The following is a 25,438-nucleotide window of genomic DNA, read 5'->3' on the forward strand; positions in this document are numbered from 1 at the left end:
CAGAACAACGTCAATAGTATTTGAAGAAGATGGATCACGAGCAAGTTTAATTAAAAACAATCAAACTTCTTTCGACTGACGAGATAAGGTAAAATGAATAAATTTCAAAGATGGCTTTTCGTCATTGGAATCTACACGACAAACATTACAATATTCATTATTTCATGGAGATTCAGGCTGCATTTTACCAATCTTTGGGAGTTCTACGTTTCTCCTCTAATATTAATTGCCAGTTTTATTATTCTGGGCCTCGTTACAGCTGATTTCTTAACTCCTTCATTATCCCATATTTCAAGGGATATATTGCATATCTCTGATAGAATATCTGGAATGACTTTATTAGCCTTGGGCAATGCTATTCCCGATATTACCAGCACTTATCAATCTATGAATTCACATGTGACTGCCCTGGCATTAGGTGAATTGGTAGGTGGAATATTTTTTCTTCTTACTGTGGTCATTGGATCGATGGGCCTCGTCGGAAATAAGATTCATGTATGCTCATCCAAAAGTGAGATTAATGTTGAGAGAGGTATTGATATAAATTCTACACAAAAATGTGACCAGGAAAAGCATGAACTTATAAGCTATGATAGAACTAATTATGTTCAAGATTTGGCTGTGTTTATTATTATGATTATAATTTGCTGTGCATTTCTGTATAACGAAGAATTAGAGTTTTGGGAATGTGTTACCATGGTAATATTCTATTGTTTGTATGTGATACGATTAGTTTTCATGCATAAAAGTGCCATGAAATTACTTCCTTCCCTTAATTTCGATAGTTCGTCAAGTCATGACCTCACACCAAATCAAAGTGGGCATGAGAGAAATATGAGTAGATTCGTTCAAGGTATTCAGCAGAGAAGGTCAGATCTTAAGAAAAGAATAAGAAAGCAGATTAGGTCAACTTACCATGGATGGGTTAAGATGAGTTTAGATGATTGCTTGCAAGTATGGGAAAATGAAAGGTTATCAAATAAGAAACCATTAATTTCAGATACTGTTGTTGGTTCCGAAGTAGAAGATGAGGATGAAAATGCATTAGCAACGGATGGAGAAAGAGTTGGTTTACAAAGAAGAACTGTATCATATCAGGAACCCGTAGCACAATCACGAAAGCTAGACTCTCCTCATGTGATTATACCATCACGCCCCGAAGAACAAGATGTCTTATCGAGTACAGTGTCTAATAAATCAGAACCACCTAAGTATTTAAACCTCCCCAAAACAAGACCCCCAGCTCATAAATTCCCCAGTTCTGATCACATTCCTGACTTGTGCACTAATTATTACGGTGCTATTGACCCACAGGATGCTGTAACTGGTAACGCACCAACTAGTCCTTTAGCATCGTCTGTTATGTCTACCGAGATAATATCTAACTTATCTAGAGTGTCCAAATTGCATTACTACTTAGTATCAGATGAATGCACCTCGTCAGTATATTTTTCTAATTCTGAATTTTTCACTTTGGTATTTGTTACTCCAATCTCTCTCTATCTACATTTACTGATACCTTTACGAGAGGTAACTTATTCTGGGCTCATTCCTGATATTCCAATGGATATTCTACAGCTATTTCAATTGTCCATGTCACCGATAGTTTCCTCCTATTTCGTTTCCGAGGAAGTACCTATTTTAGCCATTGTGTCTAGTATTTTCGTTTCAATTATTCTTATTTGGAGATGGAAATATGGAATTGTCAAATATAATTCTGAAATTATATCGATCATGGGGTTTATTATGTCACTTGTTACAATTTCCTATCAAGTTCATCTAGTTGTGCAGACATTAACCAAGTGGGTAGAAATGTTCCATATATCAGAAAGTATATTAGGGCTAACAATATTTGCCTGGGGAAATTCCATTGGTGATTTAATCTCTAATGTTACCTTCGTTAAGATTGGTATTGTAGACATTGCCCTGGGTGCCTGTTTTGGTAGTCCCCTTTTATCATTTCTGTTTGGAATTGGATTTGATGGGATATTAATCATGCTTAAGAGATATTATAGGTCAGATGATAATTTATCCTTTTGGAAGTACAAGATTGAGTTTGATGCTGATTATAATTTATTTTTCAGTTGTCTTGGAATTGTAATTGCATTTTTAATATTATCCATTGGAGTACCGTTGAATAATTGGACCATTGATAGAAAAATTTCAACGTTGTTAATACTATTGTATTGTGTAGTTCTTGTTATTAACATATATGTAGAGATCAATTCATAAAATTGGGTATGTAAATAAGTAATTAAGTGCGTTAATTAAGATAGTTATACATTATTATAGAAAGATTAGAACATAACACAATAAAACAAAACAGGAGACATCAATGCTATATATACAAGTAAGGGCGAATGAGGGAGGAGATAAAAAGAAATGAAATTAATCTACTGAGTAACTCTATCCAGATTAATTTCATCTAAAATTTTCTTAGCACCATTAGCAATCATATTTTCAGCTAATTTTTTCCCACATGCCATAGAATCACGTTTAATATCTTTTATGGTCAGTTCAATGGAATCTTCCACTGCTTCCTTACCATCCACGTCCACAACAATGGCCTTTAATAACAATTTTTTAGTTGAAGTATCGTAATTGGACTCTACACCAATGGGGATTGAACAACCACCTTCTAGAGTTCTCATCAATTGTCGTTCAGCCAAACAACAAACAGTCGTCTCCAAATCGCAAACTTTGTCCAAGATACCCAATATCTTCTTATCGTTTTTTCTAATTTCCAGTCCTAACGCACCTTGTCCGACAGCATGATACATGATGCTAGAATCAAAAGTTTGCGTTATTCTGTCTTCCAATCCCATTCTAATAAGTCCTGCAGCAGCAAGGATAATGCATTTGAATTCGCTTTCAGGAGCATCCAATTTTTCCAATCTTGTATGAATGTTCCCTCTAATACTTTGGAACTTCAGATGAGGGAATTTTCTCTTCAACTGTGCAGATCTTCTCACTGATGATGTTCCTACAATGGACCCCTCAGGCAAGTCATCCAACATGGAATATGGGGACCCAGCTGCCATAACGAGACAATCTGATGGATCCACTCTCTTAGTGATTCCCCCTAATTCGAAACCATCGGGTAACAAAGTAGGCATATCTTTCAATGAATGTACAATTAAATCCAGTCTAGTTACAGACTCATCGTTAGCATCACCGTACAATAAGTCTTCCAGTTCCTTCGTCCAAAGTGCCTTACCGCCAAATGAATACAAAGGTTTAAATTGGATTTGGTCCCCCAAGGTTTGTGATGAAAAAACAGGACATTTGTATTGTGGGAAATGCGATTCTATTAGTTTCTGTACTTGATGGGATTGCACTACGGCCAACTTGGATCGTCTGCCCCCAATATTTATTGTATGGTGCTCTTCTTGTTCATTCATGGTTTGCAGTGTTCAAGGAGAAAGCTGACCAGCAGTAAAATTTTAGTGTGATGGCAGTGTCAGCTTTATACGTGGCAATTGCTGATCGTTACCTATCAATGTTTCAACTTGAATTAAGTGTCAGATTTGAGAATTTAACCATATTACTCGACCAATTGTTGCGGCAAAGTTGAGATGGCACAGAAACTACCGCAGAGAAGTAGGGTTACAGATTTTATACGATGAACGATCACTTTCTAAATTAGGGCTTGCATTACCAGGGCTTTAAAATCATTTTACACGGCCTTTAGGGCTTGCGACAATAGATGAACGGCTGTTTGATGCATTTCTTTACATGAAATTTCTCTTGGCAAGGTACTTTATTATTTCCCCTTCAAAATGGATGGATGTATATACTTCTTGTTCATATATATATAGGGAAGGGTTGCGGTCAGGTTCATACAGTATTACTTCCCTCTTTTTCCCTCAAAAATGGCCACGAAATAAAGATGATGGAGTCACATTTTCAATCAGATGTCCCTACACACAAACCATCCAAATATGCAAACTTGAATAAATTGGAAAGTCTAATCTATTGGAGACACCCTCAAAGGTCAGCCAAATAATTTACAGCCACCTTATTTACCCTCATCTTCTTCAAGATGATCAATCCGGTGACTTTCTTTTTAAAAATAGGCTACACTGTCTTATTCATTACTTCATTGTTAGAATTTATCACCAGTTTAACCCTGGGGAAGGGGATAAGGACCCAAATGGCACCACAGGTATGTCCGGACATGGTAAGGTACATAGAGCCAAGGGTCAACTCCATCCTGGACACAATTCCACCCTTACAGCAGGGCCTAAGACGTTTGGTGTTTGCACATGAGCCCAAACGAACCATTGAATACGGGGTCTTGTTCTTCATCATGCATAAGGTTGGGAAATTTGTTTCCCTTTGGGCTATGTGTTTTATGGGTGTCTTCTTCCTGTTCACTGTGCCATTCATTTTGAAGATCTTTGAGAAGGATATTGATGTAGCCGTGAATCATGGGTGGAATTTACAAAGAGAACCACTAAAGAATTTACTAATGAAGCCGGTGAGAAGTCTAAAGTTTACTTGGAGAAATTGGGGTCCCCACTTTCCAATCTTGTCGGTAAAAACGATCATTCTGATCTTAGACCAGAGGGGATCGAGTCTTTGAATTCTGAATTGGAGCATGAGCTGGAAACTCATTAGAAAACCGGTACTTGTAACCACTTTAGAGGATTTCAACAGGGAAATACGAAAATGGAAGGTTAGAAACTTCCCTATTTTACAACCGTTAATGTTTTACGATTAGTTTTATATGTTTTTAGTATTATGATTACATAGCGTTACAAAACAAAACCAATTATATATTCTTGCTTCAATGAGTCAATTAAACCTTTTTAAAGCCTCAATGGCTCGTAAGAACCCCAAATTGGCAGCAATTTGGAAATGTATCTTGGCTAAATTCAGATTTCGATCACAACCAATACCATTGGCATAGTATGAACCCAATATAAACTCCACTCTTGGTAATTTCCCTTCTGAAATCTTCTCAGATCGATATAACCATTGAAAGGATTCATTATAGTTGGGCTTTAATACACCTGGTGCACCAGTTAAATACCAACCTGAAATAGCCAGCATAGCCATGGGATTCCCCTTTTGTGAAGAGTCTCTTGGCGTAGCTGCCTTATGATACCAAGCAATTGATTTTTGTGCATCAATTGGAAGGGATAGTTCACCTAATTCATAACAATGGCCTAACTTCCATTGTGCCAGCGGATAATTGAATTTAGTGGCGGACTCGTGATAATATCGTAATGCTAGATTACTATCTCGTATTATCCCTTGTGATTGTAAATCATTTTGTATCGGTATGGGCAACGTCGTTTGCTCATAAAATTTTCCTAATTCATAATTGGATTGTGCAGTATTACATTTTTGGAAATAGCTTACAGATAATCTGATGTCTCTGGCCGGATACAGCGTAGGTTCCTTTTCTAAACCATACAGATATGCCATCCCTAATTTGTACATACAAGCCTGACTATTTAATTGAGCTCCTAGTTCATAATATTGTAATGACATTTGTAAGCATTTCTCCTTAGCACATGTAGGTGGTGTTCCCTTCTGGTACTCAAATGATATTGCAGTCCTGTAACATGAATCTGAATGATTTAAATTGGCCGCCTTCATGTAATACTGTAGAGCCTTTAGATCATTTTTGGATACAATGTTTTTGTTCTTAATACCTTGCAAATATGGTTGATGAGAGTACAGCGTACCCATTAAATAAATGGCTTGTGGATATTTCAATTGAATTAACTTAGTTAATACTTTAAAGGAATGTTCCAAGAATATTTTTTGATTTTTTATTGACTCTGAAGAGTTCAAAGTCCTTGGTAATTTTTCAGCATTTATATTATAATTTGCTATAAAGTCTTCCTTGAACGAATACAGGAGTAATGTTTCACACCATTGCATTTGTAGCGTTGGTGTGAATGTAGGTGTATCCTTTATTATTAATTCGTAAAGTCTACGATATTCTACCGCATCCTGTGACGTTCCAATTTTCTCTTCTTGTTGTATTCGTTTAGCATTTAATTGTGGCTTTTGTGGTGATGGATTACTCTGTATCTCATCTTTAAACTGAAATGGAACATCATAAGGGTCCAGAGATTTTGGACTTTCTTTCTTTTGTTCATTAACAGATAAATTTTGCAAATGGAAGGATAAAGAAGACATAGAAGCATCAGTATTCTTCATCAGCATCGGTGGACGAACATTTGAACTTGAAGTCACAGGAGGAGGAAGGGAACTCTGGCCCATATCATCGATTGGATAAGGAGCACTGTTTGAGTTTTGAGTATTTGCATTTTTAGTGTGCTGTATATTGGATTGTGGGTACATATTTATATGTTTCGCATAGGGGTCTGGGTGTGGTTCCCTTGCTGTTCGATCACCTCTCTGCATCATTGTATATTTCCTTGTAATTGTTCAGTTCAATTCTTCTGTTTCCAACAGATAGAAAGCCTTTTGGATCGGAGCAACGTGTAATACGTAATTGGTGATTGTGTCGACAGGATGTCGTTGTATATGATGAGATTGATGAGTAAATTGTCTTGTTTGAACTCGGTTTTATGGCAAAAGCTTCGTGTTCTTGTTCTTGCTCAAGGAATTAGTTAATTGTGGGAATGGGATGAAAAACCGAAAAGCGATATTGACGAACAACAACTACTAACAACTACTAGAAGCGAACGAACCATTGATAAAATATCCGCGTCTGGCTCAACACTACCCATTGATAATCCAAGTAATGTCCCTTTCCCTGTTGGTATCCACTCGTCGTGTCGCTTCAGCACGTCTACCTCTCTCGGGAGTCAAATCTCTAACTTACAGTTTCCCCTGGACAAGATCATATGCTGCTGTCCAACAATCAAGCACTGATGGATCAAATAATGCTTTGAAGATCAGTAGGGATAAACAGAAGCGTGTCACAGTGAAGCCGCTAACATCTCGTAAGACGTACCTAGTCGACTCCTATAAGAGCTTAATGGAATCAAACCCATTGGTCGTCTTTGTCCATTACAACAACCTACTGAAACGGGAGGACCATTTATTTAGAGAAAAGATAAAGGAGACTGGTGGAACAATGACCAAGTTGAGAAATAGGTTATTTCAAGTGTATTTAAAGAATTCCAAGCAAGAGGATCCATGTCGTCCGCTCTCGAGCAAAGATAAATATAAAGATCATCCTCTTCTTCCCCTATTCAAGGGTCCCACTGCGGCCATTGCATACAGTGAGACTACTCCGGCAAATATTGCTAAACTATTTAAGCTGTTGGCTTCCGCACAGGATAAATTGTTCATTCTTGGTGCTAAAGTAGATAACGAAGCTTATTCTCTACAACAGTTGAATACGTTCAAGACTTTGCCCTCTAAGGATCAATTGCATGCTCAATTGGTGTCTATGTTACAAGTACAAGGTGGTCTGGGCTTGACCCAAACTCTACAGCAAGCCTCGCAATCCTTGTACTTGACTCTACAATCACATCATGACAACAACAACAAACCATCTCAATAAATAACATTCTAACCACTGGCGTCTATTTTCTATCTCCCAGTCAGTCGCTGTCTCAGCTATCTATGCTAATATTTTTACTTTTTTCTAATAGACCGATAATGAAAAATTAACATTCAATGAGCTGAAAAAAAAATTTTACTCGTATTTCACTGTACCAACTAACTGCAATCCATCCATCGCATCAAAGCAACACAATATGAAGACCAAGCCACTATCACATGACCCAGGCTCCAAACGTTACGCATACCGTGTCAACAAAGAGGAAAACAGAAAGGAGCTAAAGCATGTTAAGATCGATGAAGCCTCACTCTCCACCAAAGATGACAAGGCCCACAAAGATATCATTGAACTACCCAAAAAGAGATTTTACCGTCAAAGAGCTCATTCCAACCCATTCTCAGACCATCAATTAGAGTACCCCGCTTCGCCTGCAGAAATGGATTGGGCTAAATTATATCCACATCTCCAGGATGAGGCGACGGGGGAGATGACTAAAAAGGTCACAATTGCTGACATTGGTTGTGGGTTCGGTGGTCTTCTTGTAGACCTATCACCAGCATTTCCTGAAAATTTAATATTAGGTATGGAAATTAGAGTTCAAGTGACCAATTACGTGGAGGATAGAATCATTGCTCTAAGAGCTCAAAACAAAGATAATCTAAAATACAGAAATATTAATGTCTTGAGGGGTAATGCAATGAAATTCCTACCAAATTTTTTTGAAAAATCACAATTGGAGAAAATGTTCTTCTGTTTCCCTGATCCTCACTTCAAACAAAGGAAGCACAAGGCGAGAATTATTACCAATACTCTTTTGAGTGAATATGCCTATGTTTTGAAGGAAGGAGGTGTCATTTACACTATCACCGATGTGGAAGATTTACATCTTTGGATGGTAAAGCATTTAGAAGAACATCCTTTATTTGAAAGATTAAGTGAGGAATGGGAAAATAATGATACATGTGTCCAGATAATGAGAAATGCTACAGAAGAAGGGAAAAAAGTGGAAAGAAAGAAAGGTGATAAGTTTGTGGCTTGTTTTAAGAGATTACCAAACCCAACTATCATTTAAATGAATAAGTTCATGGTGGAATAAGTAAAATACTAAAATTTAAAACTCATTGTAAAATAAAATGTAAGTGTTACATAGATATGTAAATAACAAACCAAAACAATAATAAAAATCCATTTATAAATTTAGCTCCAGTTTTATATCTTCAGTCTTAAATGTCTTTTCGAAAGCTTCTTGTTCTCTCATCAATAACACCTTCTTTATCGGAATCCCCCATCGGAACCCTGTCATTTCCCCTGACTTGCCCATTATTCGATGACATGGAACAAACAAGGGAATTTTATTTTGGTTGCATGCGGATCTAATGGCTCTTGCACCCTTTGTTCCCATTCCCAATCGAGTAGAAAGTTCCCCGTACGTGATAGTATGCCCTATGTTAACTTGGAGCATTCCATCCCAGGCGGCTCTTTGGAATTGAGTTCCAAATATATACTCATAGGGCATGTCAAGATCGTCAATAGTATCCTCACCCCGTTTACGGGCATCTACTAACCGTATAAACTTCTCATGAAGCAACTTCATTAACTTATCATCAGGGGAGGAAGGTTCCATTACATATCTGATACCATTTTTCTTAGAAAGTTTTTTGAAATCTGATTTGGCTTCTTTAATTAGATAGGCTTTGTTAGTGTATAATGAAGAATAGATAAGTTTCCCAGTTTTTTCTCTAGTTATTATCAAGATGTAAAATTCTCCTTCCTTCAAGAAGGAAAATCTTACCACTTCCTCTTTCATATCTTTCATTTTTGACTTATTCATATGATGTCTTACCTGGTTTGATCTGTTGAGGTGTTAGATTAAGAACGCCAAACTTTTCAAAGATAAAATAATAATAACGCGTAAACTTTCAATATATTTTTCATTTTTGTTTATATATTTACAAATACTTTAATGTTATATATTTATACGTCCCACCTGTATTACACACTCCCACATTTATTAGTTCATTATTAGTCCGCCTTTCCTCTCTTCATTAATTATTTACTCAATAAAGAGTCAAACTTTGGAATCAAAGATTGAGCAAGAGCAAAGGAAAACACTAACTTGGGACCAGTAGTCAATAATTTAGGAGTCAACCCCTTGAAAAAGGCAGTGATACCTTCATTCTTGAAAGTATTCTTCACAATAGTCAACCCAGTTTCTGGATTGTCAAAACTTCTATTTTGAATTCTGGTCTTAATGACATCCAATGGTGCTGAGACAATTAAAGAACATGATGCACCTACAATGGATGAAATAAAGTTTTGACTCCAGGAAGCTTGAGAGTAATCTTCTAAACCCAAGATGTATTCCTTAGCAAAGGCATTACCACCAAATAGAGCAAAGGAACCTGGTGCATTTCTAGCAGCAGTCCAGCCCCAACCTCTATACAAATTAAATATACCTTCATCCTTCAAGATCTTAACGAACCCTCTACCTTTGAAAGCTTCTGGATTAGTTTGTCTCTTAATTTTCAAGACATCTAATGGCAATAAGACAATTTCACCAATACCAATCAAGGAACCAGCAGTAGCAGATCTCATGGCCTTACCAGTCTTCTCCCCAAAGGCACTATCGAAATCTTTTTTATAGTGCTTATTTAAGAATTCATTAGCAAATGGTTGCCCACCGTACTTATAAACTCTTTGCAAGACCTTGTAGGAAGCTGCATAACCCAACCCAGGAAACAAGGTGAATAATCTCTTTCCCAATGGTTCGCTAAAATGTTCACGGAAAATAACACGGTTTAACTCATGAGAGTTACCAATCTTGGTGTGATTGGACATCAATCTTTTAGAGATGGTATCAACTGGATGGAATACACCGATTTCTAGGATACCTGCAGAGGCAGAACCTAGGAGACGGGCAACACCTGATTGCTTTCTATCGTTTGAGGCCATGGTTGGTGGGTCGTTAGATCTATTAATGGATATGGTAACCAATCTACAATTGTGTAACGTTAGTTGTAAACAATCTCATCGAGATTCTCGACAAAAATTTTTTATTTTCATTTTCTGCGCGGCAATTCGCAACAATGACTCAAATGAATCAATGGATCCTATATAATGTTAGTTCTATGTAAATACGTGTTTATATGCGTGCGTGTGTGTGTGTGTGTGTGTGTGTGTGTGAGTGTTCAGTGTGGTAATGTAGTATTTATGTTCTTTTCTGTTGAGCCGGGCGGTTTAACCTGATTGGTATTATTTGAGGGTTGGGACTTCGAAACACCTTGTTTTTCTGGTAGTTTCCAATTCAGTAATGGTGGATTTTTAGATAAGTGTGAGAAGGGGTTTCGTGCTACCATATTAGATAAACCAAATGAGGGTGCCTTCTCTTGTTTCTGTAGTTCTGGGTTTTGTGATAAACCAAGAAAGTTGTGTGGTCCGTTTCTCTCAGGATTATATAACACAATACGTTTCTTTGACGGGGTGTCGTTGGAACTTGATTTTGTTTCTTCGTTATTTATAGATTTGCTGCTTGGTTGAAGATGATCATTTTGAATGGATGGAGTAACGCTGACCAATTGTACCAACTCATTCCCTTCTTTAGTCGTACGCCCAGGTTCACTTCTAATATTGCTGTGCCCCTCATTTGGGGTCTGAATGGTGACGATGTTGGATCTGTTAGAATCGAAGGACGTTTGAAATAATGGTCTTGATTGGGAGCCTTGCCTTAAAATTGACGGGTTCTTTCTATAATTCATTACCTGAGCCGCAGTATTGAATAATGTTGTGGTTTTTGAAGGAGCACTGTCGAGACTTTGTAGTCGTCCCGTCTTACCAGTTCTGTTGAAAGTAATTTGTGAATTAGATATTTGGGATTGGAATTGTTTAAATGGGCCTTCATTGATGACATTCAACCTTGATTGTTGCGGAGCCTCTTTGTGTTTTTGGGCCTTTGTAGTAGACAATCTTTCATTTCCTTTCATAGATGTCCTTTTATATGAAGTTAATGCATTGCTATTATTTTGAATATTAACTTGATCTGGGGATTCAACTTCACTTGCTTTCCTATTATCTACAGGCTCCACCATTTTGGTTTTCATATCAGCAGCTTTTACCGTTTCCTTGAATGCTGGCTCTGATATACTGAGTACATTAGGTATTGTTTGTGGAGTATTTATTGCATGGTTCCTTGATTGTAAAGCAGTTTCACCTGCCATCAACCTGATTTCAGCATCTTTTATTAATTGGCTTGTTAGTTCATTAAATTCCAAGTATACATTTTTCCCCAGTTTTGGCATTTCAGCATTTAATCTTTGAATTCTAGAAAGAATTGTTTCGGCACTAGTCAAAAAATTATTTTTATTCGACAACTGAGGTAAATCACTTGTATCAACTTCAATGTCACCAATTATATTAGATAATAACTCAAATGTTGATTTGATATTAGATTTCAAATTTTCTTTCTCGGAAGTCGGCAGATTATTATTTAATGACCTTCTCCAAAGTAATTTGTTCACACTTTCCCTTAAAGATACTTTAACATCGGCCTCTATCTTTTGAAGTAGTGTCATGTCCGTGTCTAATAAAATCTTTCTGTAAAATTCCTTTAAAGCGTTTACCTTATTTGAATACTTTGAATCAAGTTCCGTAAACGTAGCTCGAAGTTTTTCATATTGTGTACGAAAAAAGTCTTTCTTAGCTACTGCCTCTAATACATTCTTTTGACTTATTATTGTATCACTTAGCTGTTTTATCATTTGGTTTGCATCCATTAATGCACTTTTAAGTTTGTCTCTCTCGGTCATCATCTCCCCAGCACTGTAGAAGAGCTTGTTGTACTGTTCTAAAGCTTTTTTTAGAGCGTCGGAGGATTCATCGTATCTTCTAACTAAAGCAGTATGCACCATTTTGGGTACATACTGTGCCTCAATCTCCTCTCTAGAAGTTGATCTATCATGATGAAGTTGTTGTTCAAGTTTCTGTTGCTGTATTGCAGTTCTTGTCTGAAGTCCTCGAATAGTCACATTAGCCTGGTTCATGTATTGGTTGGCAACAGTTATTTGGTACTCTGTCTGTCTCAGGTTTGCAGTCACTTGTTCTTTAGCCTTCGTTTCCTTTACGAGTAAAAATTTCAAAGTAGTTACTTCATGTTCCTTTGATTCCCTGACGTGATTTAATTCCCTACTTAGTTGCATAATTTTATTCTTTAACGATTTAGTGTACTCACTTTCAATGGATACTGATAGATCTTTAGTTTCTGCATTTGACTCAATGCGTCCAAATTTTATGTCGATGGATTTTTCTAATGTTTCATATTCATCAATACGTTCCTTTACATCGTTCTTTAGAGTATTCAACTCTTGTTTCAATTTCATCTTTTCATCATTATTTACTTGTTCTAATTCCAAAATCTTGGATTTTAATGCCTCAATAAGCTCACGATCTAACTCTCGCATTTCAGGATCATTTTCCAAAGACTCAGCATAGGCACTTTCAGTCACTTCCTGGGAAAAATCTTCTTCTGCAGTTGAATCAAGGTCAATATATTCACGTGAGTCACTTTCTGTAACAAATAATTTTTGTTTGTCAACATTTTTTTGCAGTTGAGGAGAATTATCCTCTTCGTCAGTGGATGGCTCATCTGAAAATTGGTTTAGTTCATTTAGTTCTTGTTGCTTCCAACCATGCAGTTCCAATTGTTGATTACTAAAATCATTAAGAATTACCTCTCGCTCAATTTTCAAATTGTTTTGCTCCTCTAGTAGGCTGGTAAACTTCCCATACAAACTTGCAAATTTGATTTGCTTTTTAATCAATTCATCCAACAATAATCTTGAATTAGTCTTTAAAAATTTCTCATTCTTTTCAAAATGTTCCAATTTAGTCTCTAATTTAGATATTTTCCCTTTAAGTTCTTTTTCAGTGGATTTTCCACGTTTGCGATGCTTTAAAGAACGGTCTTCGATGGCGTCATTCTTTTCACGCACTCTCTTCTTTCCGTCATGGTTTTGATTCGACCCCATTTTCCCCTAGCCTTAACTTGAGGAATTATGCAAGTAAGAAAAGTTATGAATGCAAATCAGTATCACTAGATATGTTAACCGTATTGTTGAAGATGAGTTTGATCTGCTACACGAAATATTTTCCAATGCCTAAATAAACATAAACAAATGTTGGTTCCCTACAATCATTTTTCAATGACGCGCCGGGTAAAAATGCAAATGCTTACTATATAAACTAGAATATCTATCTATACAATGTGCTATGAGTGTTAGGTGAGGTAAAGGCTGTAAGATATGGTTTATTAGAGGTAATATTCTGTTTCTTCTGTATCTTCCGGTACCAGTGAATCAGCTGGTGGTTCGCTAGGTGGCTCGTCATGCACTGGTTGAGGTGGCGATGTTGGTGGTAGATAAGTGTGAATATCTTGATTGAATCTTGAACGACCCGCTGGTGGTCCACTTATTCTCTTCTCCCGGATTACGTTTGTTAGAAATAAGAATGACATTAAGTCCATTCTTTGAATAAGTTTATCCAATGAGACATCGGGTTTTCTATATTCCCAAACCATGACTTTGTATTCTTCACCATATACTTTTTCGATGGTGTCTAATAAAGCGGATTTTATTACAGAATCAGGAAAGGGTGGTTCATTTGCTATCCTGTGTAACGCTTCTAATTTTTCAATCCAGAGTCTAATATGATGTTCTTTCGTTGCTTGGTTTAATTTAAAGTTTATTAAGAAATTATTTGCCACATGTAACGGTGGTGTAGAAAATACTTTCCTTTTAATTATTTCCCAGTTATGAGGTACGGGCATGCTAAGTACGAAAAGATTTTCAAATATTTCAATGAGAATCCATGCAATAAAGTTTGCTTCTTCAGCTGCAAATCTTTGAAGTCCCTCTGATTGGTCGATATCACTAACATTCGTTTTCAGCATTGTCAGTAAATTAGCAGCTTCTAAAGATTTTTCAAAATGTAATGCCCAAAGTGGGAAAAATTTCTTTAAAATTGGATCTCTCTTCCATTTGAATATCTGTTCTTGCCAAAAATATTTCATATCTGCCTTGTATGATTCCGCGTCAAAAGTGAAGAAAGAAATTGATGGAAATTGAGGTATGGTAGATACTGTCAACATGGACCAATATATGGGTTCACCGTCATCCTTTGATAATGCAGGCCATCTTCTACAATCCAGTTTGGCTAAACTCTTGATATTTTTTTTCGTTTCTTCCTTTTTCATAGAATCGAGTTGGATTTTATCGTTGGTTTGTATCTTCGATACCTCAAATCGTATCTTCTTTGGTGTGGCAGGGGGGGATGTTACCTCTAGTTTCTGCTTAGGTGAAAGTTGTTCCTCATTTGTCGATTTTGCATCTATTGTTGGTTCAGGAGCTGTGGTCTTCGGTAATTCATTAAACTCAAACGCAACTTTATTAGGTAAAGCAGTGCTTTCGTTCATTTCTTGTTGTTGTTTCAGAGCATTATTTTCCTTTGCAATATCCTCCTTTTTTTCTTGTTGCTGATTCACAGTAATAGTATTCTTATTCTGTTCTGTCATTTCCTTCATCTCTTGTGGGGGGTGTTCCTTATCCTTATTCTGTTCAACTATATTGCTTTTCTCTTGTGGATGTTCTACTACATCAGTGTCCTTTTCTGGTCGGCGTTGTGTATCTTTGTTTTCATCTACGATATTCTGCTTCATTTCCGGTTGCTGTTTTAAATCCTTATCTTTCTCATCCACATGGTCCTTGTCTTGTGGTTGTTCTTCTAAATCTTTGGTCTGTTCTGATACGGCATTCTCTTCAGAATGTTGATCGACATTTGTATTCTGATCAACTAAACTTTGTTCGATCCCTGATTGTTTTTCTACACTCTGCTCATCCTCCTTCTCTTGTGATTGTTTTTCTAACGTTATTACATTATTATTCTCTTCATATTGAGGCGGCAGGTTTTCATTTTCTACCTCAGTCTTGATGAGCTCTTCATCATGATCCTCGGTTCCTGATGCAGCATTAAACAAGTTCAATAGATCATTAAGTGAGAATGGGTAGTTCTTCCAACTAGGGAACAACTGTAGCAACTTCTCCGCATCCTCCCTCTTGAAGAACAGAGCCACGGGATCCTCTATCTCCTGATCCTGTTCATCTAATGGATTGATGGGTCTTATATTGGGCAGTTCAGTGAGCTTTCCGTTAGGGGCATCCATTGCGACGTCCTCCTCTTATTATACCTGTTGCTTCTGAGGGCAGTTGTCTTTGAATAGTTCACCATTAACGTTTGATATTTTTTTTCATTAAGGTTCCGATGTGCACCATAAGGATATATAGATACAAGATTATATCGTTAAATAGACCACATATATACGTCTAAACACATGGACATAGCACTACCGTTCAAGATGGTTGGATGTCTGCCATCGAGTTGACTGTTCCGGATACGATGTGATGGGTGTTTGCAACAGCTGTTTCTTTCTGTCTTCAAAACACAAATCGCAAGCTGCAACAGAACATGTCAGTGGACAAGACGGTCAATGGGTAGTAGCCTCCTTCTGAACAGCAATTGCTCTTGAGCTATTAGCTTGTCCCTTGTGCTGTGTAGTATTACTATATTACTGTTGTTGTAGTCCATATATCTTTCTTGCGGACCGCGTTACCCGTACATTCTTTCTCTTCCAGTTCTCTTCTGTTCTGTTCATTCTGATCCCTGAACTGTCTCTTTCTTGTCTGATTCACTACTTCAACCTCCCCGTCCTGGTACCCTTATCTTCTTCTTCTTGTTCTTATCCTCTCTTCACCATCGACACTGCACTATCACTCAACAGCACAACAACAACAACAGCAAGAACAATGGTATTCGGTCTGTCCAAGAGAGAGACAAGAGTCCCCGACCTCTCTAGGTACGACTACTACTACGCTAACAAGAAGCCAGACTACAACAAGTCTCCTCAACTCTCCACAGATGCTGCATGGGCTGCCCAGAACAGAACATCTTCCCTTTCAAGAGTCAATGCTCCACAGGCAGCAGCTACACAACCAAAACCACAGCAACATCGTCGTCGTCGTGCCAGTCAGATATCCTACTCCTCTTCTCCTGCTCAAAGAAGAGTCTCTGCTCCAGTAGCCAAACAAAGAGCACCTGTGAAGAGACAGTCACAGCAGCAGCAACAACAACAATACAGATCGTATTCATTGGCTTCACATGACGGAGTACATCGAACAAAGACCACACATACCAAACAAGCAACAACAGGAGCCGTTGCAGCAAAAAGGAAGGCCAATTCCATCACAATCGCATCTCATAAACCACCAGCTTCAAATTCACGCACAAACTCCATAACAGTCCAGACTAAAAAGATCAAGGACCCTCAGGGAAGAACCGCATCATTCACGAGACAAACAAGGAGGATTGTGGATGGGTACGAAGTCATTGAGACAAGCACCATCACTAGAACAAAACTACCTGCTTCTGCCCAGGATAATGCTGATCTAGTTGCATTACCTCCTCATCAGAACCATTTCGATCAATTTAGTGACAATTTCATGACGTTGGAAAGTGAAGGCGATGAGGAACCAATCATTGACACTGTTTCAGGAGACGAGGAGGTAGTGGACAGGAATAATGTACCCATTACAGCAGATGATCTGGATGAGTTCCCGCTAGAGGACGAGATCATTGATGAAGAGGATGAAGAGGAAGAGGAAGAAGGCAATGATGAACCCATTTCAGCAAAGGCAGAGGAATTCATCTCCAAAAATTTTGTATACGATACAAGAAACCCATACCTGGATGATATGGGCACCAATGATACAGTTAACGAACCATCCACTCCGGAATTGCATCATCCTTACTCAACTTTTAAATCACATACACAGAAATCTCCAACTAGTACGTCATTAGTACCCTTGGAACAAGAAAGCAGTTTGTCCAAATTTTCGGATGCATTAGATCATATACCAGTAACAGGATCACTACCAGAAGAAGAAGAACAAGAAGAAGAGTATGTGGCCCCACCAGTAATTCGTGTCAAGAAGCCAAGAGGAAGTTCAATAGGTTCAAATTCAGTTCCCTCCTCACCAAGAAAGGTACCCAAGAAGGTATCTACGAGAACATTGCAAAAGAAGGCCTCATCACCTCAACCTTCAGCCAGATCCAACTTAAGTAAGAACACTACAATGACTAAACAAAGGCAGTCTCATTCACAACAACCAAAACCCGCTAAGAAAAAGCCAATGACAGAAGAAGAAATGTATGCCAAGGCATTAGAAATAGCAACCATTAATGTATTCGGGAAGAACACACCAGTACCATTGTCAACGAGAACGTCTGAAAGAAAAAGTAATATGGGACAACGAATGTCACTAAGAGATCAACCTTCCACTACCATAGGTTCAGAACCCATGAATAACACTAGCCATGGAACAAGTGATACATCGGTACCTAGTCCTCCAACCAAATCACACAAGACGTTTGGAGGTTCTTTCTTTCACAGAGAAAAGATTCAACCAATTGTTGAAAAGGAAGCAGCTGTGACAGAGCCCGTACAAGCTCCTGAAGAAAATAATTCCCTAGCCATGACAAAAGTGGTACCACCAGTTGTGGTTCCATCGTCAATTCCTTCTGATACTCCGATAACGGTACCACAATCACCATCACCAACAACATCAGGTATTTCCGAAGAAGTAGTGGATAAACAAATTTCAAGCCCTGACAAGACGAAATCACATAAGAATAAAGGGTTTAGAAATTCTTTCTTCCATAAGGAAAAAGTATTCACTCCCATCATTGAAGACCCACCCGTGGCGAAACCTTTTGAAATTGATGATGATTCAATGCCAGTACTACCAGTAACACCTGTAGAAGAACCACAGTCTACATTAGTAGTTGCCAATAGTAGTAATAACATCAAGCCTAAGAAGAAGAAAATGACAGATGAAGAAATGTATGCATCAGCTTTGAAAATTTCTGAAGAGAGAAGTAAAAATGCCAAGGGTATAATGGGAACTGCATCAAGTACTTCACATGAGGATGAAAATCATTCATCCATGCAGACTACACCATTAACTATCACACCACCTACATCGCAAGAAACTGTTGATCATCAATTACACCAACCTTCCAAACCTGTCCAAAAGAAAAAATTGAAATCATTTATGGACAAAGTGGTACAATTCTCCACAGAGAATACAGGGTATCAACCATCTCCCAAGGAAAAGGAAAGATTGAAAATGGAGGAGGCAAATCAACTGAAGCAACAGGTAAGTCATGAACCTGTACAGCAGGATGCATCCGTAATGATGCGTAGGCCATCAATCAATTCACATCGAGGTGCATCAACCACACTGCCGATAGAATACCCTCTCTATCACCCTTCAGAAAATAAAAGTGTTTCATCATTTGAAAGAGGACAAAACCACCATCCTACAGCTTCTACTACATTAGCCACACAAACCACATTGTCTCACACTAAGGACATCGAAAGTGCAACTTCATTTGGAAGACGAAAGAGCACTACAGCTACTACAACATCATCGTCACATAAAGGTTTAGGCGCGTTTGGTATCCACAAAAATAAATCACCTTCAGCTGGACACCATCAAGAACATCATACTCCAGTCGTTACAAAGCTTAAGAATGTACATCCACCAAGCTCTACAGACAATACTTCGACGACAGCATCAACGACAAAGAAGAGAGGTTTCTTTTCTAAATTGTTCGGTCGTCATTAATAGTTTTTTATATTCTTCTTCTTTTTTATCCCTCTTTTTTTGTCTTATTAGTTTCAAGTTGTTATTGTTCTCTTAAAGTATCTGATGGCTTTTCAATTTGTATTATTTATCTAATTACTTAATTAATAATATTATTGTTTAATTATCAGCCAATGAAAAATAAATCTGGAGTAAATTATTAATGACAGGCGCTGTCATTCGTGAACCCCTAAATGAAAACATGGCAGACATCATTTGACATATCTCTAAGCTAAACATCAAGAAATCAATGTAACGTCGCAGAAGTTGATCATAAATAGTCAATCAAGCAAACATTTTATGTATAATGGCTCTGCCCTGTACTATCATCGAAACTATCTTGCCTTAAGAGTAGCCAACTACATACAATAATGTCCAGTCGATCATTAATATCCAATCGCAGAGAAAGCGCACACTCCTACGGGAGCAATGACATAGAATCTAACATTAGTAACAAACAAGACGATACTGAAACCCAAACGTCTATAATTAATAAACTATTCGGGTCCATTGATCCAAGAGTAATTAGTGACCTAATAATAGGTTTATCGGACGGACTAACTGTCCCATTTGCCCTCACTGCCGGTCTATCTTCATTAGGAGATGCCAAGTTGGTCATCACCGGTGGATTTGCTGAGTTAATTTCGGGTTCCATATCAATGGGACTAGGTGGCTACTTGGGTGCCAAGAGTGAATTAGATTACTATTTTGCGGAGGTTAAACAGGAGAAATTGAAATTTTATAATGATATGACATTAATAAATCATGAAATTGAAGATATACTACTGGATATCAATCCGGATTTTAATGAGCAGACTATAATCTCATTCATTAAGGATCTACAAAAGGATCCACAATCTATGATTGATTTTATTATTAAGTTTGGCAGAGGGTTGGATGAACCTAACGCTAATAGACAATTTATTAGTGCCATCACCATTGGGGGCGGATATTTCATGGGTGGACTGGTTCCATTGTTACCATATTTTTTTGTAAATGAAGTGGGTTCAGGATTAGTCCTTTCGGTTATTGTTATGGTTATAACATTATTTTGGTTTGGATATGTAAAAACTCAATTATCAATGGGGGATGCCTGTACAGTTTCAAGGAAGGTTAAGGAAGGATTCTTGATGGTTATAGTTGGTGGGGTTGCTGCTGGTGCAGCTTGGTTCTTTGTTAAATTATTGAATTAACTGAAGATTGAATTATAAAATTTAACGTATTTATTGTATGCATAATATTTTTCACTAATACAAATGTGCTATTATACTCCAAGTTTTAATGCTAAGATAATCTCTCCATGATTATTATACGTTATATCTATAAATGAATAATAGTAATGATTACAATGAGCATATTTCTTTTTTCTTGCTCTCATTTGGATTCTAATATGGTTTCTAAAGTATCTACATCAAACATCCCGGATCCTTCCTTTAGGACATTTGCCAGTAACGTCAATGATTTTGTAGTAAAATCTGGTGCAGTTCTTAAAGCATTAATATCATCACCATAATTCTGGAATAAGAGTCCTAAATATTCATTCTTTAATTCATTGGCGTCTTTACTACCTGTGGCAGTTGCTGATTTTGAATTACTGTTCAATTCGACATCTTGAGTAAATTTTAGTTTTGCTTTATTAATAGTTTCCTCCACTTTTTTCAAATCAATTTCTTGTTGTTGGTTGTTTTGTTTTTGATTCTGCGTCATTCTCTTGGTCAAATCTGTTGTGGTAAATGGGATATCATTCAATTTATCCTTCGTTGACGCATCAAGTATTTCAGCCTTGTTCTTCTCATCCTCGTTGTCCGACAACGCAACATCTGACATTTCCACGTCATTAGATTCTTCTTTAGCTTCCTTTTCCTCATTAAGAACGTCATCTTTAGTCACATCCATTTCGTTGTCAGAAGATGACGATGAAGAATCGGAGTCGGAAACGGCCGTTCTTCTCTTTTTCTTTTGTCTTCTTGACTTTTTACTGTTTTTAGTATTCTTCACTATGCTAATATCTCCTGAAGACATTGTGTTACTATATATGGGTGACTGGTTGATTAGTTGATTAATCCTTCTGGTATATGTTGGTTCATTACATAGTTAAGGTAATGGTTAATCTATCTCATCACTTCAAGAAAAAATTTCATCTCTTCGCCGCGCTGAAAAAATTTCATTGCAATTTGATAGATGGATGACATTAATGTTATTTTTTTTATTATTATTCTACAAAAAATATTTATGAAAGAATCTATAAGATGACGGACGATATTAAATCAATTTATCCATTTCTACAAGGGCATAATCAAGGATATAACTTTGTTCTACAAGGTTATCCACTCTAGTGAAATGTCTTTGTGTGTATGGAATTATGCTCTCGATAGTCTGTACTAGACCCGGTATTCCACTCAATTCAGCAATGTTATGAGTAAGTAAGATGCATCTAATGGTACATTGTGCGATTTTATGTGAACGAGCATTGGTATTCCAATCTCTACATCTCTTCAACAACAGTAGTAACTTCTCGTTATCAAGAGTTCCAATAACATTGTCTAACTCTTCATTAAATATGGTAATTTTCCCCTGTTCTTCAGAACCTGCTTTTCTAGCATTTAAAGATTGTTTTAGCACATTGAAAACTCTCATTGGATGATCCAAAGTGAGTGCTAATAAAAATGCATTGGTCCAATCTTCATTTAATAAATAATTTTTCAAAGTTTGTTCCTTTTCCACTTTTTCCTTTTCCAATTCCAGATTTTGTTCTTTTTCCAATTCTGTGCAATCTTTCCAAAATTGGAATACACCATCTGCATCAGCACTGACAATCATATCACCATCGTTTATTTCAGTTAAAGCCCAAATTCTGTTATCATGACCATCTAAAGTCTTTAAACAATCACCAGTGGAACAATCCCAAATCTTAATAAGACCATCAGCACCACTACTAACTAATTGTAGTTGTTTATTGATAAACATACATCTTTGCACAGCATTGGTGTGACCTTCTAAAGTTTTCATTACTGAAAAAGTATCTAATGACCAAATTTTTATAGTCTTATCACCAGAACAAGTAGCAATCAATTTATCATATTGGCAAAATGCTACATCCCATAACCCACGTTTATGATTACTTAATGTAGCAGTTAATTCACCATTTTCCAGATCCCAGATTTTACATGTCTTATCATATGAAGCAGTGGCAAAAATTGAATCATTTGGCGAAATGGCTAAAGCATTAATATCCTTTTCATGAGCACGACGTGTATATTCAGATACTTTAACAATTTGACAATCTTCTTCGACGGTGGTTGATGGTTTGGGAATTTTCCATTTTTTAATTGTTAAATCATTAGATGCAGTAAGTAAGAATTCTGGATAACCTCTTAACATGACATTTGGTAATCCCACCGCAGTAACTGTAGCTGAGTGACCAATGAATTTTACATATGGTTGAAATTTGTTGATGATTGAGTTATATTTCCATACTATCGCAGTATGGTCCTTTGATGCTGTAGCCATCCAAAGACCATCGTCTGTTGTATCTAGCGAATTTAATAAATCCTCATGACCTTCATACATTTCCACATTAATTGGTAATTCTTCCTGTTCCGATGATGGTACGGGGATGATTCTTAAAGTTGGTGAATTGGTAGCCAATGCTAATTTATCATGGTTTGGACCGACAAATTTCATATCAGCAATGGTACCATTATTACCTGCAATACATGATTCAATTTCAATAATATCTGATGATTCATTCAATAAGTTTGATTTTATGTCTACCAGTTCCAATGTTTGGTCAGACATAACCAAATACATTTTATCATTCTCCAAGATTGGCAACACACCAATGATAAATAATTCCTCGATATGCTTTTTGGTCTTCTTTATCATGGTAGCCTTTTCCAACGATATGAATTGTAAGAGAGCATCTCCACCTGCTGTATATATGAGGTCATCATGCTCGTGATTGATAAATCCACAGGATTCCACTTGTTGGTGTACAGGAATAGTCTTCAACAGAGTACATTTCTTCTTCAAATTGAAATTCCATAAAGTACAAACGTTATCTCTACCACCAGATATCAATTGCCATTCATCTCCGACTTCACGAACATCCAAACCTCTCACCGCATTAGAATGTTCTTGCATAGTATGTAAACATTTTCTCTTGACCAAATCCCACACTTTCACCATCCCATTGGTATCTCCTGAACACAACAGCCAAACGTTACTATTAGCCTGACCAAAGAACTTCAAAGCGGAAATAGTAGCCCCATGACCTTTTAAGGAATGCGTGATGAACCCATTTTCTATATCCACGACGGTGATGGACCCATCGGTACCCCCAAGGGCAACCAAAGTTGAAGTCGAGTCACAATCCATTATGTAACAAGGGGACGACATTTTCATGGATCTTATAATTTTACCTTGGTCCTTCTTTTCTTGATCCAGTTTGAAAATTTTCAAAAGTTGATTTTGTGAGATAAAGGAAAGGTATTGTGCGTCTGGGGTCAGTTTCAAAGCTGTGATTTCTTGTTCGTCGTCATTGGCAATGGAATGTAATCTTCTTTGTGGTGTAGTCAGTGAGATTATTTCAATGTCATCTAGGATCGGGGTGGCTAGAACGGTACCGTCTGCTGAGACAGTCGCAATGGCTGAAGAGCCCGCATAAATGGGACGCAGAGTGGTGCTTTGGTAGCTTGTTTTCAAATCCATGCGTTCTGTGTTGATGGCTTCTCTAGGTGGATTTTACTTGTGCAGTAATGAGATGAGATGAGATGAGATGAGCTTATTATTTTTCATTTTGACCATAATTTTTCAGCACGCCGTGATCCGCGATTTGAATTTAGAAGAGAAGTGTTACGTAATCTATAGAGATGTTAGTGTGGCGCTAACCAACCAAATACTATTTTTCGTTAATAATTACAAAGTATTATGTTTGTTGTTTAGTTGTTTTTGTTTATGTGAACGATTGGTGAAAACAAGTACTGTTATAATATTAACCGTGTTTGGTTTGGTTAGACTACAGATTTAATAATGCCAAGAAGGTTTTATATCCTTTGCCTTTCGGATGAACTGACTTGTAAACTTTCTACAGAACATTGCAAAAGAAGTTTAGATGATAATTAGCCGCTAAGGTATAAAACTGGATAGAGTTAGCTTTTCTGTTTGTGAATAGCTTATATCAGTAGAAACAACGCTTGAAGAGATTGAACTATGGAAACCTTTCTCTCTCTCTACGCCAGGAACGATGGAATCTCCGATTGTTTGCTCAAAGTCAAGAGAGTCAAGCTTCCATTATTATTCTCGAAAATGTTCAACCAGAGCTTTCATTCAGTGATTATAAAAGATCAATAATCTAGTCTTGCAAAAAGATGAATAAATTACAGTGTGTATCGACGGGCAAAAAATAACTCTAAAAATGAGAGATATTTTAACAGCATTTTGGACTTATATGCCCAACACAAAAGCATATATACTTATGGGCATCTTTTATCTCATGACAGTATCTCATCCAATTGTACTTTTTTTCTATCCATAGTATTCTCTTTAATAGTAGCAATCTTTTCCTCTCTCGGTTAACGTCTCTTCAATTTTTTTATATCCCACAATATTTACATCATTACAAAGGGAATAAATGTTGACCATGTTAAAAATATATACTATCTATGTAAGTTACTGATAGTGTTGCCATATTTTTGTTGTCTTTTTGGCCGGTTTCGGCCAACAATATTCGACCGTTTGATCCTAGCACACATTAAATTATAGGTTTCCTCTCTAATAAAAGGTATAAAGAAAAAGTGCGGTTTTATGCAAATATTGGACCCCCGTTTTGTCTTTTGGAAGCAAACCAAGTACCACAACCACCATGCGAGTCACTAGACTGTTCTTGTACACCACGGCAAGATAGTTAGATAAAAATGCAGTCACAGCACATTCGAGATAAGCGGTGATAGCTAGTAATATGGTCTTAAGTAAAGACAAAATTAATCAAACCATATGTTGATATCTCTTGGGAATGGTATACCTTATTCACCTAAGTTTAAAGTCTTTTTAAATTGTGTCGTCTTGGGACTTTATTGCCGTCGGAGATAAAGTCTCGGCTACAAAGAAATTCAGAGGCACATTCAAAGAGAACAGATCCCATCTTCATGGTGTGATCCATATATAGAACCGTTTGCTCGTTTGCTACCAACATCAA

At 37.1% G+C, this 25,438-nt stretch overlaps 14 protein-coding genes across 14 annotated transcripts; 6 read left to right on the forward strand and 8 right to left on the reverse strand.

Annotated features, from left to right (window-relative positions):
• Positions 1–93: 93 nt before the first annotated feature.
• On the forward strand, positions 94–2,232 carry YCX1 (Ycx1p; the record flags this gene model as incomplete). The annotated part of the gene is made up of 1 exon (XM_003675566.1): positions 94–2,232. One exon carries the CDS (start codon positions 94–96, stop codon positions 2,230–2,232), a length of 2,139 nt encoding a protein of 712 aa, XP_003675614.1.
• A 161-nt stretch (positions 2,233–2,393) lies between these two features.
• Positions 2,394–3,401, reverse strand: HEM3 (hydroxymethylbilane synthase; the record flags this gene model as incomplete). The annotated part of the gene is made up of 1 exon (XM_003675567.1): positions 2,394–3,401. One exon carries the CDS (start codon positions 3,399–3,401, stop codon positions 2,394–2,396), a length of 1,008 nt encoding a protein of 335 aa, XP_003675615.1.
• A 641-nt stretch (positions 3,402–4,042) lies between these two features.
• NCAS0C02600 (uncharacterized protein) lies at positions 4,043–4,585 on the forward strand (the record flags this gene model as incomplete). Its single annotated transcript, XM_003675568.1, has 1 exon — positions 4,043–4,585. The coding sequence occupies one exon, from the start codon at positions 4,043–4,045 to the stop codon at positions 4,583–4,585; it is 543 nt and encodes a 180-aa protein (XP_003675616.1).
• Positions 4,586–4,797: 212 nt separating this feature from the next.
• On the reverse strand, positions 4,798–6,387 carry ACK1 (Ack1p; the record flags this gene model as incomplete). The annotated part of the gene is made up of 1 exon (XM_003675569.1): positions 4,798–6,387. The coding sequence occupies one exon, from the start codon at positions 6,385–6,387 to the stop codon at positions 4,798–4,800; it is 1,590 nt and encodes a 529-aa protein (XP_003675617.1).
• Positions 6,388–6,727: 340 nt separating this feature from the next.
• Positions 6,728–7,495, forward strand: MRPL11 (mitochondrial 54S ribosomal protein uL10m; the record flags this gene model as incomplete). The annotated part of the gene is made up of 1 exon (XM_003675570.1): positions 6,728–7,495. One exon carries the CDS (start codon positions 6,728–6,730, stop codon positions 7,493–7,495), a length of 768 nt encoding a protein of 255 aa, XP_003675618.1.
• Positions 7,496–7,691: 196 nt separating this feature from the next.
• TRM8 (tRNA (guanine46-N7)-methyltransferase) lies at positions 7,692–8,567 on the forward strand (the record flags this gene model as incomplete). The annotated part of the gene is made up of 1 exon (XM_003675571.1): positions 7,692–8,567. The coding sequence occupies one exon, from the start codon at positions 7,692–7,694 to the stop codon at positions 8,565–8,567; it is 876 nt and encodes a 291-aa protein (XP_003675619.1).
• A 117-nt stretch (positions 8,568–8,684) lies between these two features.
• On the reverse strand, positions 8,685–9,326 carry MGT1 (methylated-DNA--protein-cysteine methyltransferase; the record flags this gene model as incomplete). Its single annotated transcript, XM_003675572.1, has 1 exon — positions 8,685–9,326. One exon carries the CDS (start codon positions 9,324–9,326, stop codon positions 8,685–8,687), a length of 642 nt encoding a protein of 213 aa, XP_003675620.1.
• Positions 9,327–9,544: 218 nt separating this feature from the next.
• Positions 9,545–10,447, reverse strand: GGC1 (Ggc1p; the record flags this gene model as incomplete). The annotated part of the gene is made up of 1 exon (XM_003675573.1): positions 9,545–10,447. The coding sequence occupies one exon, from the start codon at positions 10,445–10,447 to the stop codon at positions 9,545–9,547; it is 903 nt and encodes a 300-aa protein (XP_003675621.1).
• Positions 10,448–10,683: 236 nt separating this feature from the next.
• ASF2 (Asf2p) lies at positions 10,684–13,515 on the reverse strand (the record flags this gene model as incomplete). The annotated part of the gene is made up of 1 exon (XM_003675574.1): positions 10,684–13,515. The coding sequence occupies one exon, from the start codon at positions 13,513–13,515 to the stop codon at positions 10,684–10,686; it is 2,832 nt and encodes a 943-aa protein (XP_003675622.1).
• A 281-nt stretch (positions 13,516–13,796) lies between these two features.
• Positions 13,797–15,704, reverse strand: NCAS0C02670 (uncharacterized protein; the record flags this gene model as incomplete). Its single annotated transcript, XM_003675575.1, has 1 exon — positions 13,797–15,704. One exon carries the CDS (start codon positions 15,702–15,704, stop codon positions 13,797–13,799), a length of 1,908 nt encoding a protein of 635 aa, XP_003675623.1.
• Positions 15,705–16,344: 640 nt separating this feature from the next.
• On the forward strand, positions 16,345–19,224 carry MSC3 (Msc3p; the record flags this gene model as incomplete). Its single annotated transcript, XM_003675576.1, has 1 exon — positions 16,345–19,224. The coding sequence occupies one exon, from the start codon at positions 16,345–16,347 to the stop codon at positions 19,222–19,224; it is 2,880 nt and encodes a 959-aa protein (XP_003675624.1).
• Positions 19,225–19,613: 389 nt separating this feature from the next.
• CCC1 (Ccc1p) lies at positions 19,614–20,435 on the forward strand (the record flags this gene model as incomplete). The annotated part of the gene is made up of 1 exon (XM_003675577.1): positions 19,614–20,435. The coding sequence occupies one exon, from the start codon at positions 19,614–19,616 to the stop codon at positions 20,433–20,435; it is 822 nt and encodes a 273-aa protein (XP_003675625.1).
• Positions 20,436–20,616: 181 nt separating this feature from the next.
• Positions 20,617–21,264, reverse strand: RSA3 (Rsa3p; the record flags this gene model as incomplete). The annotated part of the gene is made up of 1 exon (XM_003675578.1): positions 20,617–21,264. The coding sequence occupies one exon, from the start codon at positions 21,262–21,264 to the stop codon at positions 20,617–20,619; it is 648 nt and encodes a 215-aa protein (XP_003675626.1).
• A 240-nt stretch (positions 21,265–21,504) lies between these two features.
• UTP13 (U3 snoRNA-associated protein UTP13) lies at positions 21,505–23,952 on the reverse strand (the record flags this gene model as incomplete). Its single annotated transcript, XM_003675579.1, has 1 exon — positions 21,505–23,952. One exon carries the CDS (start codon positions 23,950–23,952, stop codon positions 21,505–21,507), a length of 2,448 nt encoding a protein of 815 aa, XP_003675627.1.
• Between the last annotated feature and the right edge of the window lie 1,486 nt (positions 23,953–25,438).

This window comes from Naumovozyma castellii, chromosome 3 (assembly GCF_000237345.1).
Source record: "Naumovozyma castellii chromosome 3, complete genome".
NCBI lineage: Eukaryota > Fungi > Ascomycota > Saccharomycetes > Saccharomycetales > Saccharomycetaceae > Naumovozyma > Naumovozyma castellii.